The sequence below is a fragment of the Vidua macroura genome, chromosome 3 (genome assembly GCF_024509145.1).
Source record: "Vidua macroura isolate BioBank_ID:100142 chromosome 3, ASM2450914v1, whole genome shotgun sequence".
NCBI lineage: Eukaryota > Metazoa > Chordata > Aves > Passeriformes > Viduidae > Vidua > Vidua macroura.
In genome coordinates this window covers 74602566-74630461 of record NC_071573.1, presented here as the reverse complement: position 1 = coordinate 74630461, position 27896 = coordinate 74602566, and the positions used below count along the sequence as shown (strand labels likewise).

Genomic DNA, 27896 nt, shown 5'->3' with positions numbered 1-27896 from the left:
TTTTTGGCCTATCCATGGCCACAGCTAATTCTTGTTCTTACAGGGTGTAGCGAGCACCTTGGGGCACATGCAGACACTGGCTTGCTTGTATTCACCTTCAGAACAATTTGCATGAAAATCATTATTCATTTGATTCTGCACCATCCCTCATTTATTTAAAAAGTTTTCAAGGGAAATGTCTCCAAATGTCAGTTGCTGCATGACATTCAAAATCCTGTATATTGCTTTCCTGTAGTGCATTGAAATGTTTTTGTAGCATTCATTATAAAACAATACGTTCCCATTTTTGTACGTATTTGCACATTTTAGGATAACTTCAGATGTATGGAATTAAGAGAGTGGTTGTTAGTCTAGCCTTTTCTGGTGAAAGACATTCCTAAGGGGAATTTCCAAAGCCCAAAGAAGTTTAATGTATGTGATGCTGACAAGAATACCAATGTGTATTTAATAACTGAGTGATGAGTAGGCCGTTATAGTAAGATTTCTGAAACAGTTAAATACAGAGAACGTATGCTCTTTTTATTGGCATACAGTCACTACCCATATAAGTGCATTTGTGTCAAAAAAATAATTTTCATATTTACAGGAAGTGACAGAATTCCAGTTCTTGGCAGAGTATATAAAGCTTTTCATACACAATCTTTTTTATTATTAGACAGAGAAAATAAAATCTGAACTGAAAATCAAATTCAATGCATCCTGGAAACTGTATTCCTCAACAGCTTTTCTTAAGCTTATTTCTAGTTTCTTTCTGTCACTCACAAGACATCCTTCTAGGACATCTGAACTGTTATGCTACCTACTTTCCAAAAATTCCTCACTCTTACCCAGAGCAAAGAGTGTAGTGAGATTGGATCAATACATCATTATTTATATTCCTACCAATGCAAGTAAAGTTGTGTGATGTAAATTATGCCTTATTTTGCTAATAAATATGACTGCTTACTCTATGTGAAAGATATAATTATGGGGGGGTTGTTATAATTTATAACTGATTATCTATCTGTAACAGCGTTTTGATAAACATGCATGTACTCACTAGCAATTAGCTTGCTTATTAAACACATAGTTAAAATGCATTTCTTTGCTCTGAAGCAGTTTATTTCTGCATCTTATTTATGAAAAAATTACAGTGGAAAAAAGCTGCATAGCTGAATTTTGACTTAGTTAAATGGATTTATCTGTTCATGAAGACATGCTTTCCAAGTTGCCTGTACTAGTACCATTTTTTCTTAGAAGATAGAGCCAATCAAAGAGAACTTACTTCGATGTTAAGCCTTTTGCCTTTTTCACAACTGGTGTCATATCAGACCTTTTAGGCACAGATCTCTCCATGAATTTATGTTCTTCTGTAACAGTCATTGGCCTAGAGTTGGGTATTGTTGGTTTGTTTCTTGACTTACATTATTTCACACTCTTGCTTCTAACAGCAATAGTCAATTTCCTTAAGTAGGTAATCGGTGACCTCTCTCACTTTATGGCAATATTAAAATCAAAAATTTAGTGATAATGCTGATACATCAGTGTATCAGCTTTACATGAGTCATAATTCTTGAGACACTAAGGACCTACCTTTAACATTAAGTACACACTTAATGCATGTGCCAAAATGTAAAGTTAACCTATTGTCAGTTTTCCAGTGTGTACTGAATGATGTTTATAAACATGCTCCATAAAAACATAGAAAATTCTGAGATGTGTGTAATATCCCTGAACATCCAAAGATCTCTCTGAAAACTGGGTGAGGAATATAGTTCCAGAGCTTAACACTGCCACATGAGACCAGTTAATCGCACATATTCCTAATGGGGTTCAGTCTGTTTAAGTATAGCTTGTATTACAGTGACCCATATTTTACACACACAGCATATAGTACCAGCTAGACAAAAAAAAAAAAGGGTTATTAAAAAATCTATTACATATATCTAAAGAAAAATAAGATGTCTTTTCTCTGTTCTTCCACTCCCCAATAAAGTAATCTTATCATGTCCATGGATTACAAGTGTTTCACGTTAAATCTTTTTCAAGTACTTTAAAAATCTGTTATACCAAAAAAGCTGCCTTTTTCTTTTCTTAAGTACTTTCTACCATTTACCACAAAATTCAGGTGCAAGAATTTTAAACAAAAAATGAACTAAAGAGCTTTATTGACATCACAGTACATTCAATAGTAATTTTAAGAACATTACAGCTGAAAGAGAATGGCCTGTTTTATAGTCTTAATAAGCACTACTGTTCTTGAAAAAATGTAATACAAAGAAATCCTATTATTCTGAGCAGCATTTGGAAAAAATACACCTATTTACAAATAAAAAAAGGATTCTGGTTTCACCTACGTAGCCACAATGTGCCTCTATAATGAGACAAGCCTTTTATAACTCATGGAATTTTTAAACATCATAGCACTGGTGCCATAAATTCCTCAGCGTTTACGACGAAGAGGAGTTGTTGATCTGAAAAATAAAGGAAAAGGGGGAAAAAGTTAATTGGAAAAAAATAAAAGACCCCCAAACCCACACACACTTTAGGCTTAGTAATTAATAGTTTTAAAAGATTTTCCAAAGTTACTTTTGCCTAAGACAAAAAGTTTAATAAATACCATACTTTATTAAAAAGGTTCATATGCCGTACACATGAAGACGAATATAAAAAAACTTTTTAAAAGTCAGACAAAATACTTAAAAAGTATACTACCTTGATCGTGACTTAGACTTGTGTTTGCGGCTTGCCTTCTTACCAGACCTTTGAGATTTCTCCATGGAGCATGACCGAATATGCTTCGATTTCTTAGCCTTCTTTTCTTTACTGCTTCCTGGTGATTCAGAACTACTCCTTGCACTAGATTCAGAGCCTGATCGTTTTTTGCTATCTTTGGTAGTAATTTTTTTGCTTTCTTGTCTGGAATCCTGTCTTATTATTTTCACACATATTGAATCACTGCGAGAGAAAGTTCTTTCACTGTCTCTTTTTCTCTTTAATCTACTGTCATCATGATTGCCAGTCTTACTTTCTTTTTCCTCTTTTTTGGGCTTATCTTTTCTTTTTTCCTGATCTCTCTCCCTTTCTCTGTTCTTTTTTTTGTCTTTATCTACACCTCCACCCTGCTCCTTCTTCCTTTCCTGATCTTTACCCTCACTTTTATGTTTGTGCCTATTTCCAGTAGGGCTTCTACGCTGGTCTTCGGCTTTACGTCTGTCCCTGCTCCTGCTGCGGCTCGCACGGTTGGCTCGCCGGTCTCTTGAGCGGCTGCCGCTTCTACGTCTATCCCAGCTTCTCTCTCTCGAAGGACTCCGATTTCTCCGCCTCTCCCCCCTTTCAGCACTGTGATTTCTACTAGATCTTCTCCTTTCCCTTATTTTCTCCCTGCTCCTACTCCTCTCTCTCCTGTTTCTGTGGGAGTAACTCCTGCTTCTACTGCGCCTGACTTTATGTGACGGCGTCCTACTGCGACTGTGTCTCTTCTTCCTTTTGGGAGAGGAAGAACGTGAAGTGCTGCGACTACTACCTGAGCTAGTGCTATACGATGAACTGGATACTGTGCTGCTACTGCTGCTGCTCCTGCTATTGCTGCTGCTGCTACCACTGCTAGAGCTTCTTGACCCACTCCTTCCTGTCCTCTCTTTACCCTCTTTTTTGAGTTCTACATCAGGTGTGATTGCATTTGGAGATCTCTTCTTTTCATGAACCATATCTGCTTCAATTTCTTTTGCCTCCTGTGATGCTAAGTTACTATTCTGTTCTTTGTTGGTAAATTCATTCATCTCTTTTGAAACTTTTTCATTTTGTAGCTTTTCTTCTGAAAAAAAGAAGTACACAGAAAAAAATTGCAATTAATTTGGAGGAATATGTCAGTAATTTCCACACCATTACACTGACAAAACCAAGTTTCCAAGCACCTCTCATAATACTTAAAATTAAGACACTGCCACTATACCAACTACTTAACAAACTACTTTTTTTTCCTTATAATTCTAGAAAAGTTGTCCTCTTGGTTTAGAAAAAGTGTAGAGCCCAGTCATTTTAGAAGTCTTGAGGTTATTGCACATTTTAGTGGTTTAAGATGAAGTTCTCAAACAAATATCCTGGAACACTAGATCTCCCAAACTGATCTACACACAAGACTTTTTCCTTTTGCAACCTTTCTGCACACCTGATTCTTCCTTTGTCCTTCCTACAAGACTCCTCATCAGTACAGCAGGAAGTACTGATGCTTCCTGCCTTTCTCTGAGCCCCATTCATCTGGGTATGAGGATTACTGTCTGGTCTGAAGAAACTGTGTTTCTCACATAGTGAGACCCTCAGACCGTTTCCCAGAGGTTTCCAAAATAAAAATTATTTTTATTCAACCTAGGATTCTTTGCATCACTGCCAACTTTATCTCCCCATTTTAAATTGAATCCAGAAAAAATAACTGACATACATTTTTTTGCCTAAAAATGGCCTTTTGATGTGGGCCATCATTTCCTGAATTAATTTAGGGAATAAAACTGCATCTAGAAACCCAGAGTGGTCCAAATGGCAGCTAATGGTCAAATTTAACCCAGAAAACAATTCCAGCCGGTCCCCGAGTTATTAGCCAATACAGGAAGAAGCCAGTGTATGTTAGAAAATGCTGTATTGTCCATTAGTAATCTTCTGCCTTTCCAAAACACTGCTGCAAATGAGACTCTGCACTAGCATTCTTCAGTATTTTGGATGTACAGAATCAGCTGCTTTACACCCTAGTTTTGTATGTCTGCAAATAGTCCCAATGGAGATGTCTCCACACTGACATCTGGCTTCCTGCACTAGGAAGAGAGGTCACAGGCCACCACTCGGACACTCTCCATATGGCTATGCTTTTATGCATACATCTTTAAACACTCAAAGAGAGAGAGGACTATTAAGAAAACCAAAAGTTTAGCTAGTCCAGCCTTTCATTAAAGGCTCCATATGTCTTATTTTCAGGACTTTAAATAAAAAGTTAAAGGAGGAAACTATCAATTTGAAGTTCTATCTTAACAGCACTTTCTCCTCCAGCCTGTGAAATTGGTTCACGACTTCTTAAAATTGCATCCATCTCTAGACAGCTCTTCAGCACTGCGAGGTGACTGTGCTACCATTTTGGCCTACATTATTTGTACAAAAGGACAAACCTTACCTTGTATGGAGAAGCAGAAGTAAATCACAGGGCTTTGGTTTTTTTAAATTTGAATTTAAAAAGCATTATTTATACATTTAGTTTAGTATTTTTTGCTTAAAATGTGTTTCTTTGCCACCAATTTACATACACTAAGTAGTCAACTCCATTTACAGTGGCACAGTAAGAAGACTTTATATGATTTACCTTCTAGCTGTTTTTCTAGTAGTAGTTGCTGTTCTTTCTCTTTTCTCCAAAACGCTTCCTGTTTTTGCCTTATTCTGTGTCGTAATTCCTCATCATCAGTATCAGATGATTCAGAGCCTCTGTCACTCCTCTCATCTTCACTGTCTCCTGATCCATAACCACCCAGTCCACCTGCGTGCATAAAGTCCAGTCTATCACGAGGAAAGATTAAGCTTTGTTCTTAATACTTCTGTGAGGCAAAGAGGAGAGCAACATTGCCCTTCCTTCACTTCCTCGTCTCTGAAGAAGTCACTTTATTCTGGTAAGTGCCAGTGTTGTTTGCCAGTGTGTTCAAGGCCCCCGTGTCTGCATTGATGGTCACTGTCTGCTTCTACTCCTTCTGGAACAGCTTGTTTATTCTCAGCAAGCAACCACTGTGACCATGGTACTTTTTTCCATTGTATGGAAAGGCAAAAAAGCTCCCTGTGGAGACTGTAACAGTGCCTGCCTCTGTATCAGCAACGGGACAGAAAATGCCTGGGATCTTTCCCAGAAGACATCTCTGAAATGACTTCAGCTGCCTCCATAGTCCAAGGCTACAGAAATTCTGAATGCCATATCAATTTTTCCATATGATTTAGAAAACTCTGCTCTTTGATAGGTATGGAGATGGAATAGAAACAGATTTTCTTCTCCCCCAGAGATATTTTTAGCTACTGGACTGATAAGGATAAAGTCAGTTTAAACATCTGACATGGATTTCTTTCAGTCTGAGGTCCTTAGGATCTTAACTGAGTTAGTTTTGAAACATGAATACTTGTGATGATAACATTCAATCTAATTCATCAATATTCCATGTAATGAACACATAATTGAACACTGATACTGCTGTAGTACATTTTAGATGATAAAAGTCATGTTGGGAGAAATCTCTTGCAGTTGTGTCCCAAGGCTGGAATTTCAATCTCTCTTTGCTGTGTTGGTTCTGGCAGTATATGATATGGGAGCCTTTGTGTTTATGTTGCTTTTCAATAAAATAATAATTACAAAGATTATAATATTTTTTCACATTACTCTTCTATCAACTTTCCCCTCTGGTTCATATGGATCAAAACAGAAGAAAAGTATGAAATAGTATTCCTTTCTTTGAAGGCTGCAGTGTGCTTCTGAAACTATCATACTTTGACATGTAAATCTATCTAAAATTTTTATGTATTTTCAAAATTAGGGCAAGACTCTCATACACTAAATCACACTGCCTAGTCCTTTACTCCAGCAACTATCCCACTTATAAATCAGTAGGACCACCTGTGGAACAAACAAAGGTGCTGATAATGATGAAGTTATCAGAAAGTGACCCATACTCCAGGCAATTAAAATCTAGTTTCAAAATGCAATTTCTAGAAACGCAAGGCAAAAGTGAAACTCCCCCTTTAAGCCCTCTCAAAAATAAGGAACATACTTACCGAGTCCAGTGAGGGAAGCCAGTGCACTGGACTGTGCCAGCTGTTTTGCAGGAGCTTTGTATCACATCAACAACAGGAACAACATGTTAACACAAATAGCCACGATTTCATAGTCATGAGTCTATGGTATTGTTAAATCTACTACTATTGCTGTTCTTTGGAGGGAGAGAAGAAACATTAAAAACGCATCATCCATTTAAAACCACTTCTAGATTTTCTGACCATGAAGATTTAGAATTTAACTTCAAATTAATAGTGAACAGAAAAAAACCCAAATATATACTCATAAATCACTTTCCAAGTTACAGCATCTGCACATAATTTTCAACTTCTGTAGTTACATACTTAGATTAACTCTGTTATGTTAAAATAATCTGTTCTGTAAATACAATACATGTTAATAGCAAAAGCAAATTAATTACTAATTGAGGACTCAAAGTTCATCTCTTTTCACTTCTGAACAGCTTTGAGATAAAGATGATAGTAGTAAGGAACAGCTACAACTCAAGAGCCATTGACACAGGTACCATTTTAACTGAAATGAATTGTATGAAAAAAATGGAATAACTCAAGTAACTCACAATACACTGCACAGGACGACAGTACATGATTACTGGATTTAAACTCTACCAAGTTGGATGCATTATACTGGAATTGTTCTTGAGGGAGAACTATGGAGGTTAAATGTTCTAAAGACATGCAAATACAGAATTTTTGCAGAAGAAACTAAAAAGGAAAAAAAACCTCCCAAATCCGGCATACCTTTAGTTGCTTTACGGTGAACATCTTTGGCCACATAATAGATTTCTTCATTTGTGACATCTAAGAGAATCTCTGTCAGCAGCATTTTTGTCAGCATCATCTGAAGAAAATTGCATATACAATTAAAGTCCAAAACATCTTGAATAAATGCTGCATTCAAGTTATATCCATACAGCTACACTTCTTTTGATGACTATGAAAGTCATCTCCTGCACATCTTATTAATGACTTCTTTCAGAAGACATGACTAAAAAACCAAAAAATATTGAAGCTGTTTAAATGTGACCTGATTTCACAACTTTAAAGTTAGTATTTTGACTGTGAATTGTGTCTGCATGTATTGCACACAGCTCTATCATTTAGACATTAAGATCAGTGCCCTGGATAACAAATGAATATGTAAATCAGAAATGTACTTAGACTGATTCCAATTACTCTTTCAAAAAAAAAAAAAAAGAGCACTTTTCTGACTGGTACGTTGCCTGTAAAGATCATCAGAGGTTACTTATACAGCATTTTATTATCACATATTTACTACAAAAACGGAAATGGCAGTAGCTAGTTCTCCAAGTTGTTTATGTCTGACCAAATGCTCTACAAAAATATATTCATCGAACTTAGTAGAATTCAGGGCCTTAATTAACAAGGATTCACAAGTATGAAGGTTGTGCAGACACAGTGAAACTGTTGGTGATCTAGGATTTAGGCTTGTAGCACTTCCTTGCAAGAAAACGTTTCTTAAATTCCCTTTCACAGGAACTGAGGCTGAAGCACAGATTTGAAATGGGTAATATTTAATCACTAAAAGTTTTCAGAAATTTGGTAAGTGAAGCAAAACCATAGAATTAATAAAGATCAATGCAAAGATTACAGTCATTACACTCTTTCACTAGTGTGCTAAATATGAGTTATATAACTGATATCCTTGTTTCTATGAGAAAGGTAGCATCATGAACAGATGCAAATACAACCCTGCTTTGCTGTACAATGCATATTCTGCCTCTGTTGACAGTATCAGGCATAGAAAACGTGATTTACTTTGATATCCCTGCAAAGTATGAGCAATTAAACAGAAATACTTAGTAAAAACTACATTATTAATACCATTTGATACTCCTTTTCTTCTTCTGTCATTTCTGGTTCACTTTGCTCCTCTTGAGGAGCTGGGGATGGACTCCTGCTGATTTTCCCAACACTTACAGCTTCCGTGTTTTCAGCATCTTCATCTTCCTCATCACTGTCCTACAAGAACAGCATCATAATCCTCAGGAAAAACTTAAATATCAAGCTCCTTAGTTTCTATTTTTAATAGTCAGCTTCATTTACTTTGTACTGAAATCTGGATTACAAGTTATCATAAAACCATTTATTTTCCCCCTTCCTAAAAAATATGTTGGTACATATACCCACAAAAGCTAAGAAAATACTTAATTGTCGGTTCCGTGCCAGACACATACTTTGGACTACAAAAAAGATAACTGCTAAAATGAAGGCAATGCAAGGTTTCCTAAATTGGCTCACTTTAGCAAATACAGGTATCTTAATTTTTTTCAGCTGCTGATTTAGAATTCTGACTTTGAAAGGCTCTGTACATTCCAAAAGGAAAAAAAGAAAAAACAAGTCCAATTTCATCCTTGTTTCTTTGCTACTACAGATTAAATTATATACTTCTACCTCTTGGCCATCAAAAACTTCAAAACATCAAGTAATTCTCAAAAGAGCAGCAGCTTTAACCTTACTTTAAACAACAAAACCAATGAGGTAACCAGGAACACAGAGTCTCTCCTTTGAGGAGACTAAAAAGTTGATACCTTTCAGGAAATACAAACCTGAGCAAAAAACAAGCCCTTCTACTTACAAATTTACTTCTCTGAGGTAACCGTGGGCCATCCCCTTCTTCCGCCTCCTCACTTTCCTTTTTCTCTTTTTTAGACATCTGCGAACGTTGCTGCTCCATTCTCTCTTTCTCCAATTTTTTCTGTTTTTCTCTTTCCATCTTTTCCAGGCCCTCACGAATCCAGGCAGGCAGAGTTCTACGCTTCACAGCATCTACATAATCAAGGTTTACAGTTTTGCAAGATGAAAAAACCTTCCCCCCCATAAAAAGGAATAAAAATATCCCCCAAAACAAAGAAGTAAATCCCCCACCCCCATCAAAACAAGTCCCACATCTGATTGTGGGGAAAAACAATTATAAGGGCTTTTACTTTCCCTGCTCTTTTATTTTCTATGAAAAAGAAAAAGGTCTTCAAATTTTACAATTCTTTATAAAATACAGCTTTTACATTTTTTCATTAAAGAGTGGTTAACATGTACCAATCTGGGGAGGCTCCTGCTTCACAGGCATCGCAATAGGTGAACGCTGTCGATCTCTGAATGAGGGTCTTTCCCTTCGATTCTGAGTAGGTGCGGGAGGTGCTGGAGGACCTGGTGGCCCTGGTGGTCCTGGCTGCCAATAAGGTGGGTGAAATCCACCTTGAGGTGGACCAAAAGCAGCCCCATGCTGAAAGAGTAATGCAGTTTATTTTTCTTCACATGGTAACACTAAATGTAGCACGTGAGCAAGTTGGTCTACAAAAATCCATGCAAGTAGGAATCCATGATTTCTATGCTACTGAGATCTCTCAATCTCTTTTACTGTGGTCCCCAAGAAACAAGTTTCCTTTAAATATTTAGTGACTAAACTTAAGACTTAAGCAGGGATACTTAATAAACCTGAAAGGGCTTCAACCAATCTCCTTTCATACTGTGCTAAACGCTAAGCTCTATAATCACTATCTCCAACAGTTCCATGGCAACTTAGCATCAGAGCATGCAGTTAAATAAAGAGTGTACAAAACTAAGATTTGAAAATCTAGCTATGTTAGCAGTCTTTTAACTACAGTTTGAGAAAAAAATTTAAAGTTCAGCCTTTTATTACGTAAGAATTTTGCACTGTGCACTTTCCAGTAATTTTTTACAGATCTTATTAATATGGCTGATTAAAATATTAAATGCATATATATGCAATTTTAGTACAGATCCTGGGTTCTGGGCAATCTGTATACAATCCAAAAGTCATAAGTCTTGAGTCATACATGAGGAGTTTTTTATTTTAATATTTACTGGCCAGAAATGCTAAATAAAACTATTTAAGAAGAGAGTGTTCAGGAAAAAGGGTACAGTATCAAATATTCTACTGAATATTTAAGTGGCTAGCACTAAAGCACTCTCCACTACAATTTCAGGTTAAGCATCTCTCATTCAATGCAAAATAAGTTTTCTGTAATATTTAGAGAAGCTAATTTTAAGAGTTTGTCCCATGACAATAAACAAAAATTATAATAAACTCAGGTATTGGAAAATTATTTGATCTCTATTTAACAATACTATTGAACAAGAGAATTGTAAGAGGAAAAATAATCTAGAAGATAAAAAATAGCTGAGAATATAACAAAAAAATTTCTGCCCATCTTCCCTTGTATTTGTTTATGAACAGGAGGTAGGTTTTTAGACAGCTAGTTTGTCATTTATATCAGGAGTTCTGAAAGAAAAATACTGAAAATAGAGGAAAGATACAAAGCTTCTTTGTGTTTAAGGTCTGTGCAATTGACCCTACTATTATTAGTGATAAAACCACCTACATGTTTATTATAGTATACAACTTATATGCCAGAATGAAGAAAAAAGTGGATATGGATTTATTTTTTTTAGAAATACCATTGTTTATTCAAAGAATCACAGTAGATAGATATGGAAAAGATCAATGGATCATCCAGTCTATCTCCCTGCAAATACAGGACTGTTTCCTGTGGTACATTATCTAGTGTATTTAAGCATATCTTTCTGAATTTATTTTTTTTCCTTCTCCTCTTTTTTTTTTTTTTAACACAAAGCTACATAATGTTAATTTATATACTGGAACACAGTGATTCATTTTAATATTGCAGACAACAGCCATTTCTCATTAATACTGCAGAAAAGTAAAAGCCTTTGGCCTCTGAACAGAACTGAGAACTTTAAAGTGTCTTCTGTCAAGTGTTTGGTTAAAATGTATCTTAGCAGATAACAGATTCTGTAGATGTTTGTAGAACTGAAGAATGAAAGTCGCCGCTAGATGATATTAGAGGAACACATCCATGGAAGGGACTCTGCGCGCCTACAATATTAAAGCAACAAATATGTTTCACCTGATAGTCAAACTGGTTCACTGGCCCCATTGCAAAATTATCGGGAGGTCCCCCAAAGTTGTGATTGTTCTGGTTAAACATATGCCTGTTGTCAGGAGTAAATTCCCCACTGTCCTGACTGTTGCTGTCTTCCGACGGAGGAACAATTTCCATTTGACCTGGGGTTGGAGTCATCCACTGCTGATCTGGAGGTGGGTGAGGGGGTTGGTGAGGCATTCCCCATTCTGTTTAGGATTTAGAATACAATTCAATACCAAGTTAGTATAATTTATATGAGTCACCAATCACTCAGCGTTCTTGTATTTATCACAAGGTTCCTCAAAGCATCACAGATGATAAAGCAAGGACGAATCATCAATCTGCAGATTGTATTATACTGTCTCAATAATTTCTTCAACTAAACAAAGGAAATACAGATAGCTATAGCTGAACTGACACATGCAGTAGGGCGATAGATTTGGACAGGCACAGACATCCTGTAAATTTGTTTTTATAAATTTCAAGTGATAGTGAGTTCACCAGAAGACTTACAAATTGCTTAAACTGTTAAAAAACTGCTCCTATGTCTCTATGTCAATTTTGAAAGCAAGGAGCTATTTTACTATTTCACATAATAGACTTGAAATACCTACTATGGAAAGAAAATGGTGTTGTAAGCAGCACAATCATTGAAACCTGTGCTCCAAAGTCTTGAGTCCTGATAATGGATGATTTCTTGGATTGCCCAATATCTAGCACAGGTTCTAGAATAAGCTGTAGTCATAAGCCCTCAAACATACGTTACAATTGGCTAACAGAGTGAAAAGGGTCTAAGGAATGAATTAACAACTGGTGTGGCCATAATTTTTGACTGACCCCTTAAAAAGACAAAAATTATGAGCACTACACAGATACTTATAGACCGTGACACAGCTGCCTTATAACTCTCTCCAGTAACAGAATTACTGTCTAGCCTCTCAGGTTAATTCCTACCTTCCATCCAGTCCTTTAGTACATTTTTCTTAATTTTTACTGTCCTTCCCATCTGCATCATAATTGGATCTATTACTGTAACAACTAGAAAGTGTTATTATAGCTTTTCTATTTCTGTGAAAATTTCTATGTACTGTACAGAAATACAGCTAGAATACACTCTGCCACATAGAAAAGTTTAGAATTCTTACATATGCCTACAATAACTTGTAGCCTAGTGCAGGTAGGTGAAGCCTGATGGCTACCTCCCTTTTATTACACACATATAAGAACTACCAATAACATATTAAGCCTACTTATATTAAATGCTGCATTTCAATAAATTTGGATAGTGACAGTGAAAACTGGAAGTCTTATTCTTTCAACCATTAACAGAATCAAGCATGAAGTGCAGTTCTCCCCAAAACAACTGAAGACAAGCACATAGGCTTACTATCTTGCTCATACACCTCAGATTGCATTACAGTATAGTGTCAAAACCTAGCTTTCAGAAAACAATTTCAGAAAAATTCTTAGCAGAAAATAACCCATTTCTATCCCATTCTTATTACCAGTGGTATCTTGTGAAGTTTTAAAAAGAAAATTAATTTTTGGGAAAAAATAAAGTTTGGAGGAAGTTAAAAAATACAGAAAATAATCTATACTAACAGAAGTGTCCAATCAACTTGAACTTACAATGACTGAAAAATGCTGACAATCAGATAGCTAAGTTAAAAAGGCTAAATCCTAAGTATATGAAACACAATAAAACAGTATATTTCACACAGAATTTGCTGATCTTCCTTTTTAAAGATTTTATGACATCTAAAGCCAGTATCAGTTATATTGTCAACTCATTCTATATGTCAAGATCATGCCAGAAGCAGGTATTACACTACAGGAGGCAACAGTAGCTCTCTAAGTAGGAGCTGTGATAGTCAACTGGTAGTTTTGCATTTGGAAGCCTGAGGGATAGGGCATGTTCACACCAAAAAATATCTGACAAGAATAAAATGAAGAAACATGAAAAAAAGGAATGAACGGGAAAGGAAACAAACCTGGCTGCCACATTCTGTTGAAATTGGGATCCCCCTGAAAATTATTATGGTTGTTTGGACCAGATTCTATTCCTGAAATGTCCTGTCCATTTGGCATCATTCCTTGTTGTTCCACTACATTCTGTTGCCCTGAGGCTTCTCGCTGAGCAATCCATGCTTGAGCTAATGCAGCCCAGTCAATCTGGCCTAAAATAAACAGAGGAAGTTAAAAAGGTTAGAACTCACACATCTGAAGTTCAATACTGTTTCTCAATTACATGTCTTTTTGCTCAAGATAAATGGGCAACATTTAGCTTCAGCAAGTACTGTGAGCACCATTTAAACTTATTCACAGTGTACAGTAAAAGAAACAAAGCAAATGTCAGTGTACAGACTTGCTGAAGTACAGTTTCTCTGCATATGTTCAAAAAGTCACAAGGCAGATTATTTTACATTCACATTAGTATTGAATGGGCGGTAGTAATGCACTTTTCTCATATGTGAGCTAATTTTGACATCAGAAGTTAATATACATATCCCTATATTATAAATTCATTAAGATTTGAGAGTAAAAAAGATACACAGTTAGAAAATTATTCTTCAATGTACCCTCTTTGTATAACCCTGGTGGTATATTATGTTACTGTTCTCTCTCCCATTTTTTTTTTCCTTTACTGCCATTCCTATCAGTAAATAAATAAATTGCAGTCTCAGATAAGAACACTAGTATGTCTTCTGCTTATTATCAAATTAGCCAGTGAATTTAACAGAAATTAAAGTGACAGTAAAACCTGTGTGCCTGATCACTTTGCCTTAGTATTAAATACACACCAGCACTTTCATCCATTTCTCTATTTCTCTTGATGTTTTGAACTATTGCCACCTCATTCTCAACTTAAGGTATATTATGTTCTACTCTTTAAAGCACTTGGTGGTTTTGGTGGAGAAAAAAAAAATTCAAACAAGAGATCAGGATTATCACTGCTGTAACCTAAATCAAGAACTGTTTTAATTTTCCAGTGAGGTTTTTTTACTGTATATATAATCTGCATTAATACTTCTGCCATATAGGTACTGAATAAAAAAACAGATTCTGTTAAACAAAGGATTTAGCTTGGCTAAAGAACTGACAGGGATACATATCTGGTAACAGAGGTCCAAATGTTGATCTGTATGACTGGTCAAATGTTGGTAAATTGTGTAGGATAACTCAGGTTTCTTGCCTGTATTTGCATATTATATATTAACTATGTGAAAACATTTGAAACCTTTCTATGTTTTCTAGTTCAGAAAAGCATCATAAATGTATTCTCTTGAGAGCAGCTACAAAGGCAACTGTGAGTCATACTGTTACGAAGGTTCAAAAATTTAAATGACAACACATTAAAAGAATTAATCCACAAAGCTTTCTATATACTTACTTGGATCTTGCTGGTGCTGAAATGACTGCATCCACTGCTGTTGGTTCAAAGGCCATTGCTGCCAAGGTTGTCCACCTTGATCCCACATCTTTTAAGTCTTTATACAGTCTATATTTCAACTAAAAATAATAGTTGTATGTTTAAATAGATGCCCATGAAATATCACATAACTGAAACTTACATAACTGCAGATATAGTTAAGCCTTGCAAAGCAAGCTGAAGCAATGCTGGCTTATTATTTTAAGCTGGAGGAAATGGTTCATCCTTTGGAGTAATATCTGAAATATTACTGTAAGATTTCAGGAGTCTAGTATGCTTTCTCTGTATTTTCACAAAGAAATTAACTACCAAATGATGTTCAAGGAGAGATATGACAAGTTTGTACGACAAGATCTCATCTGGCAATAAATGCAATTTAAAGCAAGTCAAAATATAAAAGGCATGATTGGTATCTTTGCCTGCTTCTTAGGGAAAAGATGTGTATTTCTCCAAACAAGTGTCATGCAAGGCTGTTAAGCAAGACAAAAGTCACCAAATGGTAAAACACATTGTTAATGATTGCACAGGTACAAGACAGTGCCCCACATGCATGTTATGCATTGTACAGGCTCTTTTTAATTTATATATATATATACCTTCAATCTGAGGAAGAAAAATAAGTATGACCACACAATTACCACATTGTCCCTTAAAGTCACGAGAAACAATTTTTGCTGTGCCATATATATCCTCACTGAGCAGGCAGCAGCAGCCCTAGCTCCAGATGGCCGGCAGCAGAGCTCCACAGCGTGCTTCCAGTGAAGCTCCAGGGCCAGCTCTGTGTGAATTTGATGAGGCACAGCAGTCCAGGCTGGTGTGCCCACAATGGCACACCAGTTCCTTCCAGTCATTTGTACCTCAGCACACACCTAACCTGCTACACTTGGAAGACCTGAGAGCAGCCACCTGCACTGCTCCAAACAGCTTCTCCAAAGACAAAGCCTAGGCACAGTTCTGGGAACACTTCACTCCAGAAGCAGTTCCCAAAAACCAGTATGGTAGGAATGCACTGAGGGTGAGCCCCTCTGCCCTACCCAATCTGTTAAGAACTTCTCAACAGGCTTTCCACTCAATGAATATACCCTCGTGGAATTTAACATACAATCCCTAAGTTCACGCTATTAAAACATTAAGCATGTAGGCTGTTTCAAATACTCCAAACTTAAAAGAAAGAGAAAAATTCATTCCCTGAGGTCACAGGAGCAGCATACAGGACCCAGTCGTGGCTCACAGCCAAGTGTAATACAGAATAGATGAATAGAGCCTCCCTGCTTCAGAACAAACCAGTTCAGAGCAGCCAGTGCCACTTGGGTGGCCAGCCAGGAGCAGCCCCAGTGGCTCGGAGGGAGTGGGACACACACCCCACCCCCCGAGCCTGCTCTCGGCACACGGACAAAGCTACTGGAGTGGAACCTGCTGGCAAAGGCGTCTTGTGCTCACCCGCTCACACAAGGGACTGCAGAGGCAGAGAGCATCACTCTACAAAAGTGCACAACACACAGAGCTGCACTCAACATCAGGGGCACTGGGCCATGCAGAGATGAACACAAACTTGTATTTTGCATAGTTCTGTCAAATGAAATTCTTTATCTGAAAAACTGTAGGTCGCCTTTGTTTTGAGACTACTTACTGTCAACACTGTACAAAAATTACACCTGTGGCTCTGAAATTCTCAGCTGCATTTTGAGAGGTCTTTAAACAAGACCAGATCAACTTTGGCAACAGGGGGAGTATTGGGCAAAACCTATCTAATATTTTATTATTTTCACTATCTTTTCTTGCCAAACTAATTATGGAGGCTTTTTCCCATTTCATGAATACTTTTATGTTATTCAAACCTTTAATAAGTGAAGACACCACCCTTTCTTTTGTCTCTTTCTTTTCACATTTTTATCTGTACCTAGGAAATTAAATTTTTTATACCAGCTGAGTGTATGCACTTCATGCAACATTTTAGCTGACCCCTTAAACTAGCTCTCCAGGTATTCATAGACACATATTTCATACACTAGACATGAGGAAGTAACTGCAAATACTATTTTCACCCTAAAGAAAAATGTAAGTAAATGTTTCTTCCTTCCCTCAGTTCATCTTTCCATCCAGAAAAAAAGATTCTTTCAAATGTCAAAATAAATTTGTTTACATATTAAAAGTTATAAGAATTGAGGTTTCAGACTACCACTGCAGTGCACAGCCTCATGGTGCTGCTCCTTTTGTTTCCAGCTGTTAAATCCCACTAGTAACAATAAACATGGATTTCACTAATTCTGGTAGCATTGTTTTATCTCAATATATAGTATGTTGCAACAGCTTTGTGGAATTACACTTAAACTCAGCAAAAGGTTTATTTTTTTTCACTAGTAACTTATAAGACCACTTTGCATATAACTGCAAAAAAAAAAATTTACACAGTTGAATACCAATTTCTCTTATCAAAGTGTAACAATATTAAGACCACTTCTATAAATGCAACTAAATTGGAGCCTCCTACACACAGCTTTTACATGGTAGGATTAGATGAGATTTATTTTTACCGGACTTGTTCTATCTCTGTCCTAAAATCTTCATTATTACAGATTGTTTTAAACATGTTCCAGCTAACACAATTATATATCTATTTCTCAATTGAAATGGATACTTAGTATTCTGGCTATTTTTTTTTTCTTTACTCTCAGGCCTTGATCCTCACTATGGACAAAGTGAAGCACTTGTTTAGATCATTAATAAGGTATAAGGCAACAAATGTCTCCACATCTCAGTAAAACCTGCCCTCAAGACAATAACTGCCTTATTATTTTACAGGGTATTCAAGTAAATCTTGTGGGAAAGATATATTACCTTGCAGCCCTGTACCAAGTGGCCTCTGAAATGGTGACCAAGGGATAAAGCAGACAGGCAGTGACCTCAGACAGCAGCAGCATTCATTCACCTCCTGGCTGCCCCATCAGCAGGTTCTTATGCCCTGGGACACCGAGGCCAAGTCCACACTCCTGCAGGAGGGGGTGCTGAAGGACCCCACTGCCTCCCCATTAGATAACAGCACTGACCCAAGCACATCTCAGGTGTGTGCATGGACCTGGGACCCCACAGGCAGTTAACACATGTCCAGTCTAGTTTGGAAGGTCACAGGCTTTCCTGCAGTGCCAGCTGCCTGCAGGGCCAGAATAAAAAGCACAGCTGGGTTTTAGTTGTTAGCATAGATAGCTGCTGATCCACTGCTCTGCAACACAATATGGCCCAGTCTTCAACTTGCCCTAGAGAGATTATTTCACCTTACTACTTCTATTCTGGGGAGAGAAAGCAGGTGGGGAAGTGCAAAGCAATAGGTCAAGCTGGGTTCTATTTTGATGCACAACATTAGGACAAGACAGAAACAACAGTGTAAAACCCTGAAGAACTTCAACATTTAACTAATTCAATTTATGCCACTCAGAGCAAACTAATTTAAAATCACTGCTATTTGAAACAGCTAATTTTAGTTTGTGAACTATATTTGAAAGCTTTTAATTCTGTATTGCATTTGTACTTCTATGGTTTTCCTGAAGAAATGTTGATTTTCATAGGTTGGTAACTATAAAATATGCTGGCTTTCAAGTACACAGATTTATTACCAAAATCAGTGTAAAAACAGTCTTTACTAATCAGAAATATGTACTACACAAACCCTTAAGCAATGACATAACTTTTTTTATGCAATCATACATACAGAAGCCCTTTTCCAAATATGATGTGAAAACTGTCCAAAACTATTTTTTGTTTATTTCAACACATCTTCCTTATTGAGCAATGTTTGCTTTACAGAAACAGGAACTGGATATGGAAGGAATAAAATTCACACCTTAAAATGTTTATAGAAGTAATCTTAACATATACAGGCTAAAAGAGAAAGTAATGTATTCAAAATTTTTAATATTGAAGACTAAACATGTTGGCTCAGAGCCATTGAACAGAAGAGGTTAGTTCTAGCACCTCTCTTTATGGTGACCTGGAACAGCAGGACATCGTAATTTTCTGGGAAACAGGCTCCCCTGCTTTTTAGTTCTCCACTCATTTTCCTGCATTTTCTCCAACTTTTCACCAGCTGGTACAAGGTAAATATGAAAAAGGTACTTGATATAATTTTTTTATCTACTACAGGGAAGCTACAGGCATTTAAAGATGGCTCATTGTCTTCAAAAACACTTTTTCTAAGTACTTTTGCTAAGTACTGTAGTGTCTAATAATTCCATCTGCTTTTAAGTTTCAGAGGCAAACCCCAACCTAGTTTTAGCTCTTCATTTGCAGCTGTCAAGTTCTAAAAGGTAACTAAAATAAGCATTTATGCTGTTTGAGGTTACTTTATTTTACATAAAGGCAATGTAACTTTGTATTCTGCTTGTGAAACTTTACTGAGTATGCAAGGACTTTTCAACAGAATCTCAGAATTGTCCTGTCAGACATCACTGACAGTTTCTTTCCTAGTGATATTTTAAAGGTGTCAAAAATAAAAACAGATCAAGTCAAGTCATACAGTACTGAACAAACCAGATGTGAGAGCTACCAAAACAACACTTTTGAACCCGAGTCCATAAACAGAAAACGGCACAAACTACTTTACAAAGAACACTCAAAACACAGTGGAGAAAATGTAGCCTGTTTGAAGTAATTTTAAAATTACTGCAAGGGATTGACCTCCAATACCAAGGCAGGGGAATAGGAAACAAACCCAAAATCAACAATGCCTCTCACCCACCAAACCAGTAACTTAAAGGCTTGAAAGAACTGGAACCTCTTGTACTAACGTATGTGACAAGAAACAACCTGAGACACAAGTAGTAATTAATAATGGAGCAAAGATACTCAAAGTCCTCTCCCACTAACTAAAATGTGCATTGACAAAATTAACTTAGGATGCTGCCACACAAATAATAAACAAGTTTTTATTTCTTACAAGTTCCCAAATCTGCATTACCTGAAAGAAAGAGGTTTCACCTAATACAATGGATAGTTCTACTTCCTACCAGTGACCTAAGGCCAAATACACAGCAGAGCATCCAAATGACAGTGAAACAAACTTCATTTTCTACCGAAGTTGGAGGGGAAGCAGATGAACACTGGCTAAAATTAACTCAGTTCAAACGCTAGCAAGACACTTAGTAACAGAGGGGTACCTCAACTGAGCAGTCATTTAGACATACTGGTTCTGACATCACTAGTATATACAACAGGTTCAAAGAATGGATCCATTTTATAGGCACCTACTTACAAAGGAAAATGCAGATACTACCCCTGTTTTACAATGATGGGTTAAGGTTCTTTTACTTAGCTGTTCTACCCTCCAATTTAATTGGGCATAGCCTTTTTTTCTTTCCTTCTCTCTCTCTCTAGCACACACACACAAATAAACAAAAGAACATTTATTGGTGCTTCAAGAGCTGTTCCCTGATGTCACATCACAGAACAGGAACCTGAATCTATTAAAAATCTGTTTACCAATGAAGAAACAGAAGCCAATTCAGGATTCTTTTTGTTTTATACAAAAGCACAATCACATGAGCAAAACGCACTCACTTTTAATTTCAGTTACACGCATTTAACAGATTATGGAAAGTTCACACAACACCTGAAAATTCTGCTGGAGTTCTTAAGAGCAAACATGTTCTGAAATATTTTCTTTCACATGTTGGGTTTTTTTCTTTATAAATTTCTATTCAAAGGCTGGACCAGAATCTGCTGAAATTTTATTAAAGCAAATTACTGGTATGAAAGCAGTCCCTTGATAGGACTGCTGGTGAGGGCTCCCCTGCTGACGATAAAAGCTGAGACAGCAACACAGACAGGACTTACCTCGATCACCGTCAACCTCTTAGAGCCAACAGCACTCAAAAACATTTAAGTGTGGTGTCAAACTCCCTACCACTGTATTTAAACTAACTTTTCTTTGCATAAAGACAAAGAACATATTTTAAAGGTACCTTTCCACTCCACTCCCCTCCCCTCCAAGCATCTCAACTACAAATTACACCTCAATGTTAACCTGTTCTTTTAGGAAAAAAAGGCACCTCCTTCAATATATTTGTTAGATTAATAAGGTATTTTCCAACACTTGTATGTGTCCAGACACACCACACACTGAAAGGTACACATTTAGAAGGTACTTACCACTAAACAGAGTCTTGAGTGATAATTCACAAGCTCCTCTTTAACTCTGGGAGACTCTCCCAAGTACTTCCCACAAAATACAGCTATCTTGAATGAAATTACATATTTCCACACCAATAGGAATATACTCTGTCAAGGAGAGCATGGTTTCCTGAGAATTCACCGATGGCACAGCGCTTAGCGAAGGCCCTTGATGACAAAGATGGGGCCATCTTTTAGACAAGGCCACCAACAGAACTTGAGCACTAACAGGCTCACTCAGGTTCCTTGGACAACCCTACCTAGTTTCATAATGCAAACTCATAAAATTCATTACCAGTTCAACAGCACTTGTGCAGAGTTAACTGTGTTCTGACCTTTAAGATCTTTCAGGTCTTTTCCAACCTAGTCAATCCGTGAATTCTCTGAATTCTGTGACCTCTCAACACTGGAGAAGAGCAGTCTTATGGAGCAAGGCTCAGTCTTGGAAATGTCAAAAGACAAAGCCTGCTTGTCACCTGGAGATACTATCCTCCTTAAATGTCTTATGACATTGGCTGCAGCAGAACTGAAAAATATCAAAAAACTTCCTCTGGAAAGATAAGCAAGATCTGTCCCTAAACAAATTTTAATATGCTAATGGATAAACTGAATTGCTCCAATTCATGCAGCTAGTCCAAGACAAGAAGTACAGAGACCTAGGAAGTTAGCTCAGCTCCAAAAAAGCATCAGGAAGATAACTAACCATACCAAGCTGTCCTGATAACTGCATCTTGCACACTCTTTCTTGCTCCTTCTAAGTAATTCCTATGACTGTGATAATCTGCTTCTTCCCAATATCAATGTTACACACCATCCTAACCATGCAGAACACCTTACAGCTCAACAGCTTCTGCAGCAGATACAGAGATTCTCAATGGCTTGCCAGGAAATCCATGAAAGTAAAATATCTTAGAAATGAGAAAAAAGTAATCTTTGGAATATGAAATCAAGTATTTGTTAGAAGCTAGACTATCTCAACTCCAGGAAATCAGGAGACAGCCTAGGAGTCAAGCTGTCACTAGAAGGAGAGTAGCACACACCTTCTGCTCTATCATGAGCTGAAAAGATCAAGGTTACGAACTCCTACATCAGACATCAGTCTGGACCTGATCTTCAGGGCACAATCTGGTGGTGTGGTTTATTCAACCCTACAGACAGGCAGACTAATGATTCTGGAACCTACAGAGCACACGGCAAATAATCAAAAGCTTTCTGATGCTGAGGGGAGGCTGTTGCATCACCTTTCTAATAATGCTACTCAGCATTCCTGAAGAGCAGGTCAACATATGACACAAGATGGCCTGACAAGTTTTACTTGCAAACTGAACTCTTAACACACAGCTGCAGGAGTTTTTCCGGTGACTAAAGATTTGTCTTGCAGGCATTCCAAACAGGCACTGCATTTAGTAAAGAAATAGCCATCATCTAAATAAACAAGGAAGCTGAAAGAGCAAGCCATCATGCATACTTAGATAATTCCTACACAGCTAGTCTTTGTACCCCAGGGTTTAAAGACAACACACTCTTTTGCACTCCATTCTCAGGTCAGGTGTCTTGGCAAAAAACAAAACCAAACAAAAAAATTAAAAACAAACATAAATAAAACTCAACCAGAAAAAGCTAGAAAGATGTTCCACATCCTCTAAGGTAACCTGACAGTGCAGCCATGAGTTTTTGACTATATTTAGATCTACATAGTTGAAGGGAAAGACCCCAAGAGGTAGGAGTCCTGGTTTGTAACAAACTGCAATTACTGGTTTTGAAACAAATCATTATCTAACAGTCAGTGTCAGCTAAGTAATCTTTTGGTGTGAGTTTAAGACAATACAAGCAGCAAAGGCACATTAGTCTCTGATGCTCTTTGTGGAACCTGGGCTACAGAAGTCATCCACATCACATCTCAAGAAGGATCTCAAAAGCATCACATACTCTGTGGGCAGAGTTTCTTTATGTCATATAGATTTAGGCTCTGAAGGTGAACCTAAGGGAAAATGGAGATGTTTCAGGAGCAGAGCTCCTTGAAATCAGTAGCCTGATTTTGTGGTCTTTCACGTGCATGCCTTATTCTAACGTAAGGTTTTTACCCCTCATTCTAGGTAGCTGGTATTGACTCTGTGAATTTTTAGCACTGTAGAGTGAAAGCTCATGATGAGTTTCCATAACAGTTCAGTTGCAAGCAGGATAAATCTAATCCTACATTCACCACACCAGGATCAAAGCAGTTAGTAGAAGGACAGGAATAAGGCCAATACCTCCAAGAGTTGAAGCTGAACAAGTGTTGCTGCAGAGCTGTTTCCCCCCTCACTTTCCTCCCACTGTGCTATTGCTTCAACAGGGCCATGGTAGCAAAGACATCACCAATGAGGTTGGAAGGACTAGTGGATAAATACTCTAGGGATACAACACCAACAGTTCACACAGTTCTCCCAAGGAATTAGAAAGAGCAGCTCATCCGTGGTATTATCAATATCCAACCAAACTGGAATCCAAAGTCAATAATGGACACACATAGTACAAACTCCAAAGATGTCTATTTCAAAGTACTCCCAACTGGAAGGAAACATAAACCGAGCACTTCTTCCATGACTGTGTCACTGGAATAAAAGATACTTTTCTGTAAGAATTTGTACATGAGAGGCCCAACTGAAAAGAACTGCAAATGAAAAACAGCTTTGCATACCCAAAGGAACCCCCTTACCAAGAAGAAAAACTTCATGCAGAAAGGGTGTCACAAGAATTATCATTAGCTGGTGGTCTTAGCATAGGAGACCCAGGTAAGTCAGAACACTTCTGCAGTTCTGCAGTTAAAAAGATGTGGGAGTCTGGAAAAGCGCTGTATCCTATGCACCCACAGAGAAATGAACCCTGCAAGTTACTAGAGTGGCTGCAGACACATTCACTCAGTCAGAACAAATGCATACTGTCACTCAGACAAAAACATACCAGCTTCAATTTTACTTGGAAGAATTAATATTTACTACTATATTATATTCAGCTGTTGATTAGAAAATCAAATATTTATGGCATGATTTAAGTCTGCACTAAATCAGAAAAAGTTACAGTAACTGTCTTGCCTATTACTCTGTTTCACTCATTACACTTTCACTTGGCCAAAGACTTCTATACATCATGTAGGGCACCACCCCAAGTTGTTCCTGGTATTTCATGCCCAGGTACTATGCATCTTTTCTCCTCTTGAGAGCCATAAGCTATACCTAGGTGCCTGCTGGCATCTGTTAGCAAGATGACAACTCAAAAAACATGCAAAATCTTCCAGCTCGCTTATAGTTGTGTATCACTAAAATTTGCTCCACTGCATTTTTTAACATCAGAACTGTTCTTTCTCAGACTGAAGAATAGAGGCTTTTCAAATGTGTAACCAAGATCCAAAATATAGAACCACAAAAAGAACTGATGAAAACAGCTTGCTCAGTATCCATGAAGTTTTCCAGAACCTGGTTCATACATCAGTACATCTGACTAATATTTACAATGCTAACAAGATGAAGCAGCATGAACAAAGGTCAAATTAAAAAAAAGTAAAAGAAAAAAAAAAAAAGAGTACTGTGAAATCTTCCTCAGGGAGTCACTCACTTCAGGGAGTACAGCTTCCAAGGTCTGTCATTTCAAACTTAAATCCATATATCCATTGAGTTGAATACGACTCTTTTTTAAAAGAGCAAAAGGACCAGATATTGGCATTCAGGTACCGTTTACTCATTTTTTGTATTTCTAAGACATAAAGACAAACAAATTATTTGATTATTATCATAAATTACCAAAATCACTGCTAGAAGATTTACTACCACAGAAACATTATCATAACTTAGGTAGTTTAAGTCAAAACTCTACTGGGTTTGGGGGGTAAAAAAAGTCCAATCTGATTAATTTTTGCATGTATCATTCTGCTAGAAGTCCTGATGCAGGATTTTCAATTAGCCCTGTAACACAGCATTATTTTTTTTCTGAGGTGAATGGTCCATCTGCAACTTCCTCTGCAATTAACCTGCTCTGCACAAAAATTAATAGTGCCAATAACTGAATAAACAACTACTCCTCACTAGTCATGAGCAGATACTAACCTCAATGATAAATACAGTTATTACTTAATAAGGGATCAGCTAGTGATGAAAGTAAGAACACTTTAATAACACCTACCCAAAATATTATTTGTCACCAAAAGCAGACTTAAAATCACCACATACCTCAGTCATGAAAAGACATGACACCGTACACTCCTGTTCCCATTGGATCTTTACATAATCCTGCACTTAGCTAAAAATCAAGCATGGTTATAACTCCACTCTACCACTACAGCTTATAAGGTGAGTTGATCACTAAAAAATTGTGGAACTGTACTAAATTTGTGGACACTTAAGCCCTACAACACCTCTGAGCCCAAAGTATAGAAAGCATTCTTATCGGAGCAGGAGTTTGTATGTCATGTGGGACAAAGGAAGTCTTGTAATGGCATAATAGCAGAGATGACACGAGGTTTGCTGCTGCACCAAACAAATTAAAAAGCAGGAGCTTGTCTGTCAGCAATCCTAGCAGCTTGTGCCTGGACAAAGCTGAGACTTTCAGTTCCCCTCTGTTCTACAGTCAGGGGAGCTGCAGCATCTGTCACTCCCATAAAGAGCCATCTTTAGTGCAGCTGCACTCCAAAAAGAGGTTTCTTACTCCTACCAACAGTACAGGTGTTCAGCTGGACTGCAGTGGTATTTGTAACCCTGTCTTTGAAAACTGTTAGACCACTGTCTGCTGGTAGACATGCTTTGTGCTTTAAAGACCACCGTTCCCCCTGTTTGAAAGGTGGCTGACTCTGCTTTAACAAAGCCTTTAGGGCAACCCTTGTTTCCTGTATCCCACACCTTCCAATAGACTGTTGGCTTGAAAACATTTACAGGTGCTAACTAGAAGAGAAGAAATTAACAACAACCAAGGTGGCTGAATACTCTGCATAATCACTTGTTACAGAAACTTGGGGAATTTCAGCTGGGGTAGCACATCACAAATTATCCAGTGGTTTGGGTTGGTAAGGACCTTTGAAGACCATCTAGTCCAACATCTTGCATGAAATGATGTTGCTGAAAGTTCTGTCCAACCTGATCTTGGACATTTCCAATCGTGCAACTTCTTTGGGAAACCTGTTCTACAGTTTCTCCATCCTTATCATAAAAAAATTCTTCCTTATGTTCAGTCTAAATTTATATTTCAGTTTTAAAACTGTTGTCCCTCATCCAGAGCCCTGGTAACAAGTCTTTAACCATCTTTTTCATATTCAATAGTACCTTTCATACCCTTAGGTACTGAAAGGCAGCAATAAGGTCTCCCTGGAGCCTTCTCTTTTCCAGGCTGAACACTCCCAGCTCTCTCACAGAAGAGGGGTTCCAGCACTCGGACCACTTTTGTGTCTCCATCCTTAACTGTAAAGCCTAGCACATCCCATTAAAATTCACTTCAACAACTTTGTGGGATTGTCTAATGAAGTACAGAGAAACTGCAGGGATAAGTGCTGAAAGCAAAAAGGCTTTCAAACCCATCATCTGTTTGAGAAGCCATTTAAAAATACCCTGCGTTTGCCAAGCTACTGGTCCAGGTATCTTACAAATGCTGCTGTGTGAATTTCAGTTCTCTGGAGCCCTCCAGTGGAACGAACTCATAGGAGCAGCCACGAAACCCATGAAACAGCACAAATACCCCACAAATACATTTCATCCGCAGGAGCCGGGCTGCTGACACAGCCAACTACCAAAGCCCAGCGCACATGTTGCTTCCCTAACTAGGTTACCGGCTAAAGCGAGTAGACACTCTGCCCCGCGGAACCACGGCCGCTGCTTCCCCGGCAGCCGGCGGCTCCCGGCGCGGCCGGCCCGGCTGCGCGCTCCCAGCATCCCAGGATCGCCGGCCCCGCGATCGCGCGCTCGGCACCGGCCTCTCCCGGCCCCGCCGGGGCAGCGGCGGCGGCGCGGGGCGGCCCCGGGACATGCGCAGTGCCGGCGCCGGGCCCGTCCCCACCGGGGACCCCCGCGGGGGGGGTCGGCGCAGGACGGGGGGGTCCCGGGGGTCCCCGCCGGCCCCCCCCCCCCCGCGCCCTGGCCGCGCATGCGCGGCGCGCCGCCACCCCCCCCCCCCCCCCCCCCCCCGGACGGGCGGCGGGGGAGGGCGAGCGGCTCTCGGCTCGTCCCTTCTCGTCCTGGCCGCCGGTCTCCGCTGTCGGCGCCGCCGGTTCCTCACGCCCGGCGAGCAGCTGCTGCCGCCGCCGCCGCAGCGCGCGGCGCCCTCCCGGTTCGGCTCGGAGCGAAGGGGAAGACCGGGTCAGCGACACCCGCCGGCCCCCCGGGAGCGCTGGCGAGCGCAGCCCGCCCCGCTACTTACGCGCTCCCCCGCCTCCCGCCGCCGCCGGTGCCGCCGCTCCGCGGCCGCTCTGCCCCCGCTATCACTCCTCGTCTTCACGGACAAGACAATATGGCGCCCGCTGGCGCTCACCCGGAAGTGAAAGGCGTCACGGTTCTGACCCTCGCCTGGCATACACGGGCGCCTTCCTCCGCCATCTTTGCTGAGGGCGGCCGGGCGGCGCTTCC

The 27896-nt window shown here is 38.8% G+C and overlaps 1 protein-coding gene across 5 annotated transcripts; it reads right to left on the bottom strand.

Moving 5' to 3' along the window:
* Nucleotides 1-498: 498 nt before the first annotated feature.
* On the bottom strand, nt 499-27767 carry PNISR (PNN interacting serine and arginine rich protein). 5 transcript variants are annotated; one of them, XM_053973235.1, is made up of 12 exons: nt 27691-27767; nt 15112-15230; nt 13712-13897; nt 11703-11926; nt 9850-10036; nt 9392-9582; nt 8638-8775; nt 7534-7633; nt 6772-6825; nt 5327-5497; nt 2695-3796; nt 499-2453 (listed from the first exon to the last, which is right to left on the bottom strand). In XM_053973235.1, exons 2-12 carry the CDS (start codon nt 15197-15199, stop codon nt 2423-2425), a joined length of 2472 nt encoding a protein of 823 aa, XP_053829210.1. In that variant the 5' UTR covers nt 15200-15230; nt 27691-27767; the 3' UTR covers nt 499-2422. The 5 variants fall into 5 exon arrangements, with proteins under 5 accessions (XP_053829210.1, XP_053829212.1, XP_053829211.1 ...); XM_053973237.1 differs by lacking the exon at nt 27691-27767 and adding an exon at nt 27104-27116; XM_053973236.1 differs by lacking the exon at nt 27691-27767 and adding an exon at nt 21292-22311.
* Nucleotides 27768-27896: the final 129 nt, after the last annotated feature.

Excerpts from the sequence above, each read along its gene's own strand:
- PNISR (XM_053973235.1), bottom strand. The coding sequence starts at position 15,199 with ATGTGGGATCAAGGTGGACAACCTTGGCAGCAATGGCCTTTGAACCAA. Across the intron at positions 9,583-9,849 it reads GCAGGAGCCTCCCCAGATTG|ATGCTGTGAAGCGTAGAACT; the intron begins GTACATGTTAAC and ends TTGATTATGTAG. Across the intron at positions 5,498-6,771 it reads GGCTTCCCTCACTGGACTCG|GTGGACTGGGTGGTTATGGA; the intron begins GTAAGTATGTTC and ends TTATGCACGCAG.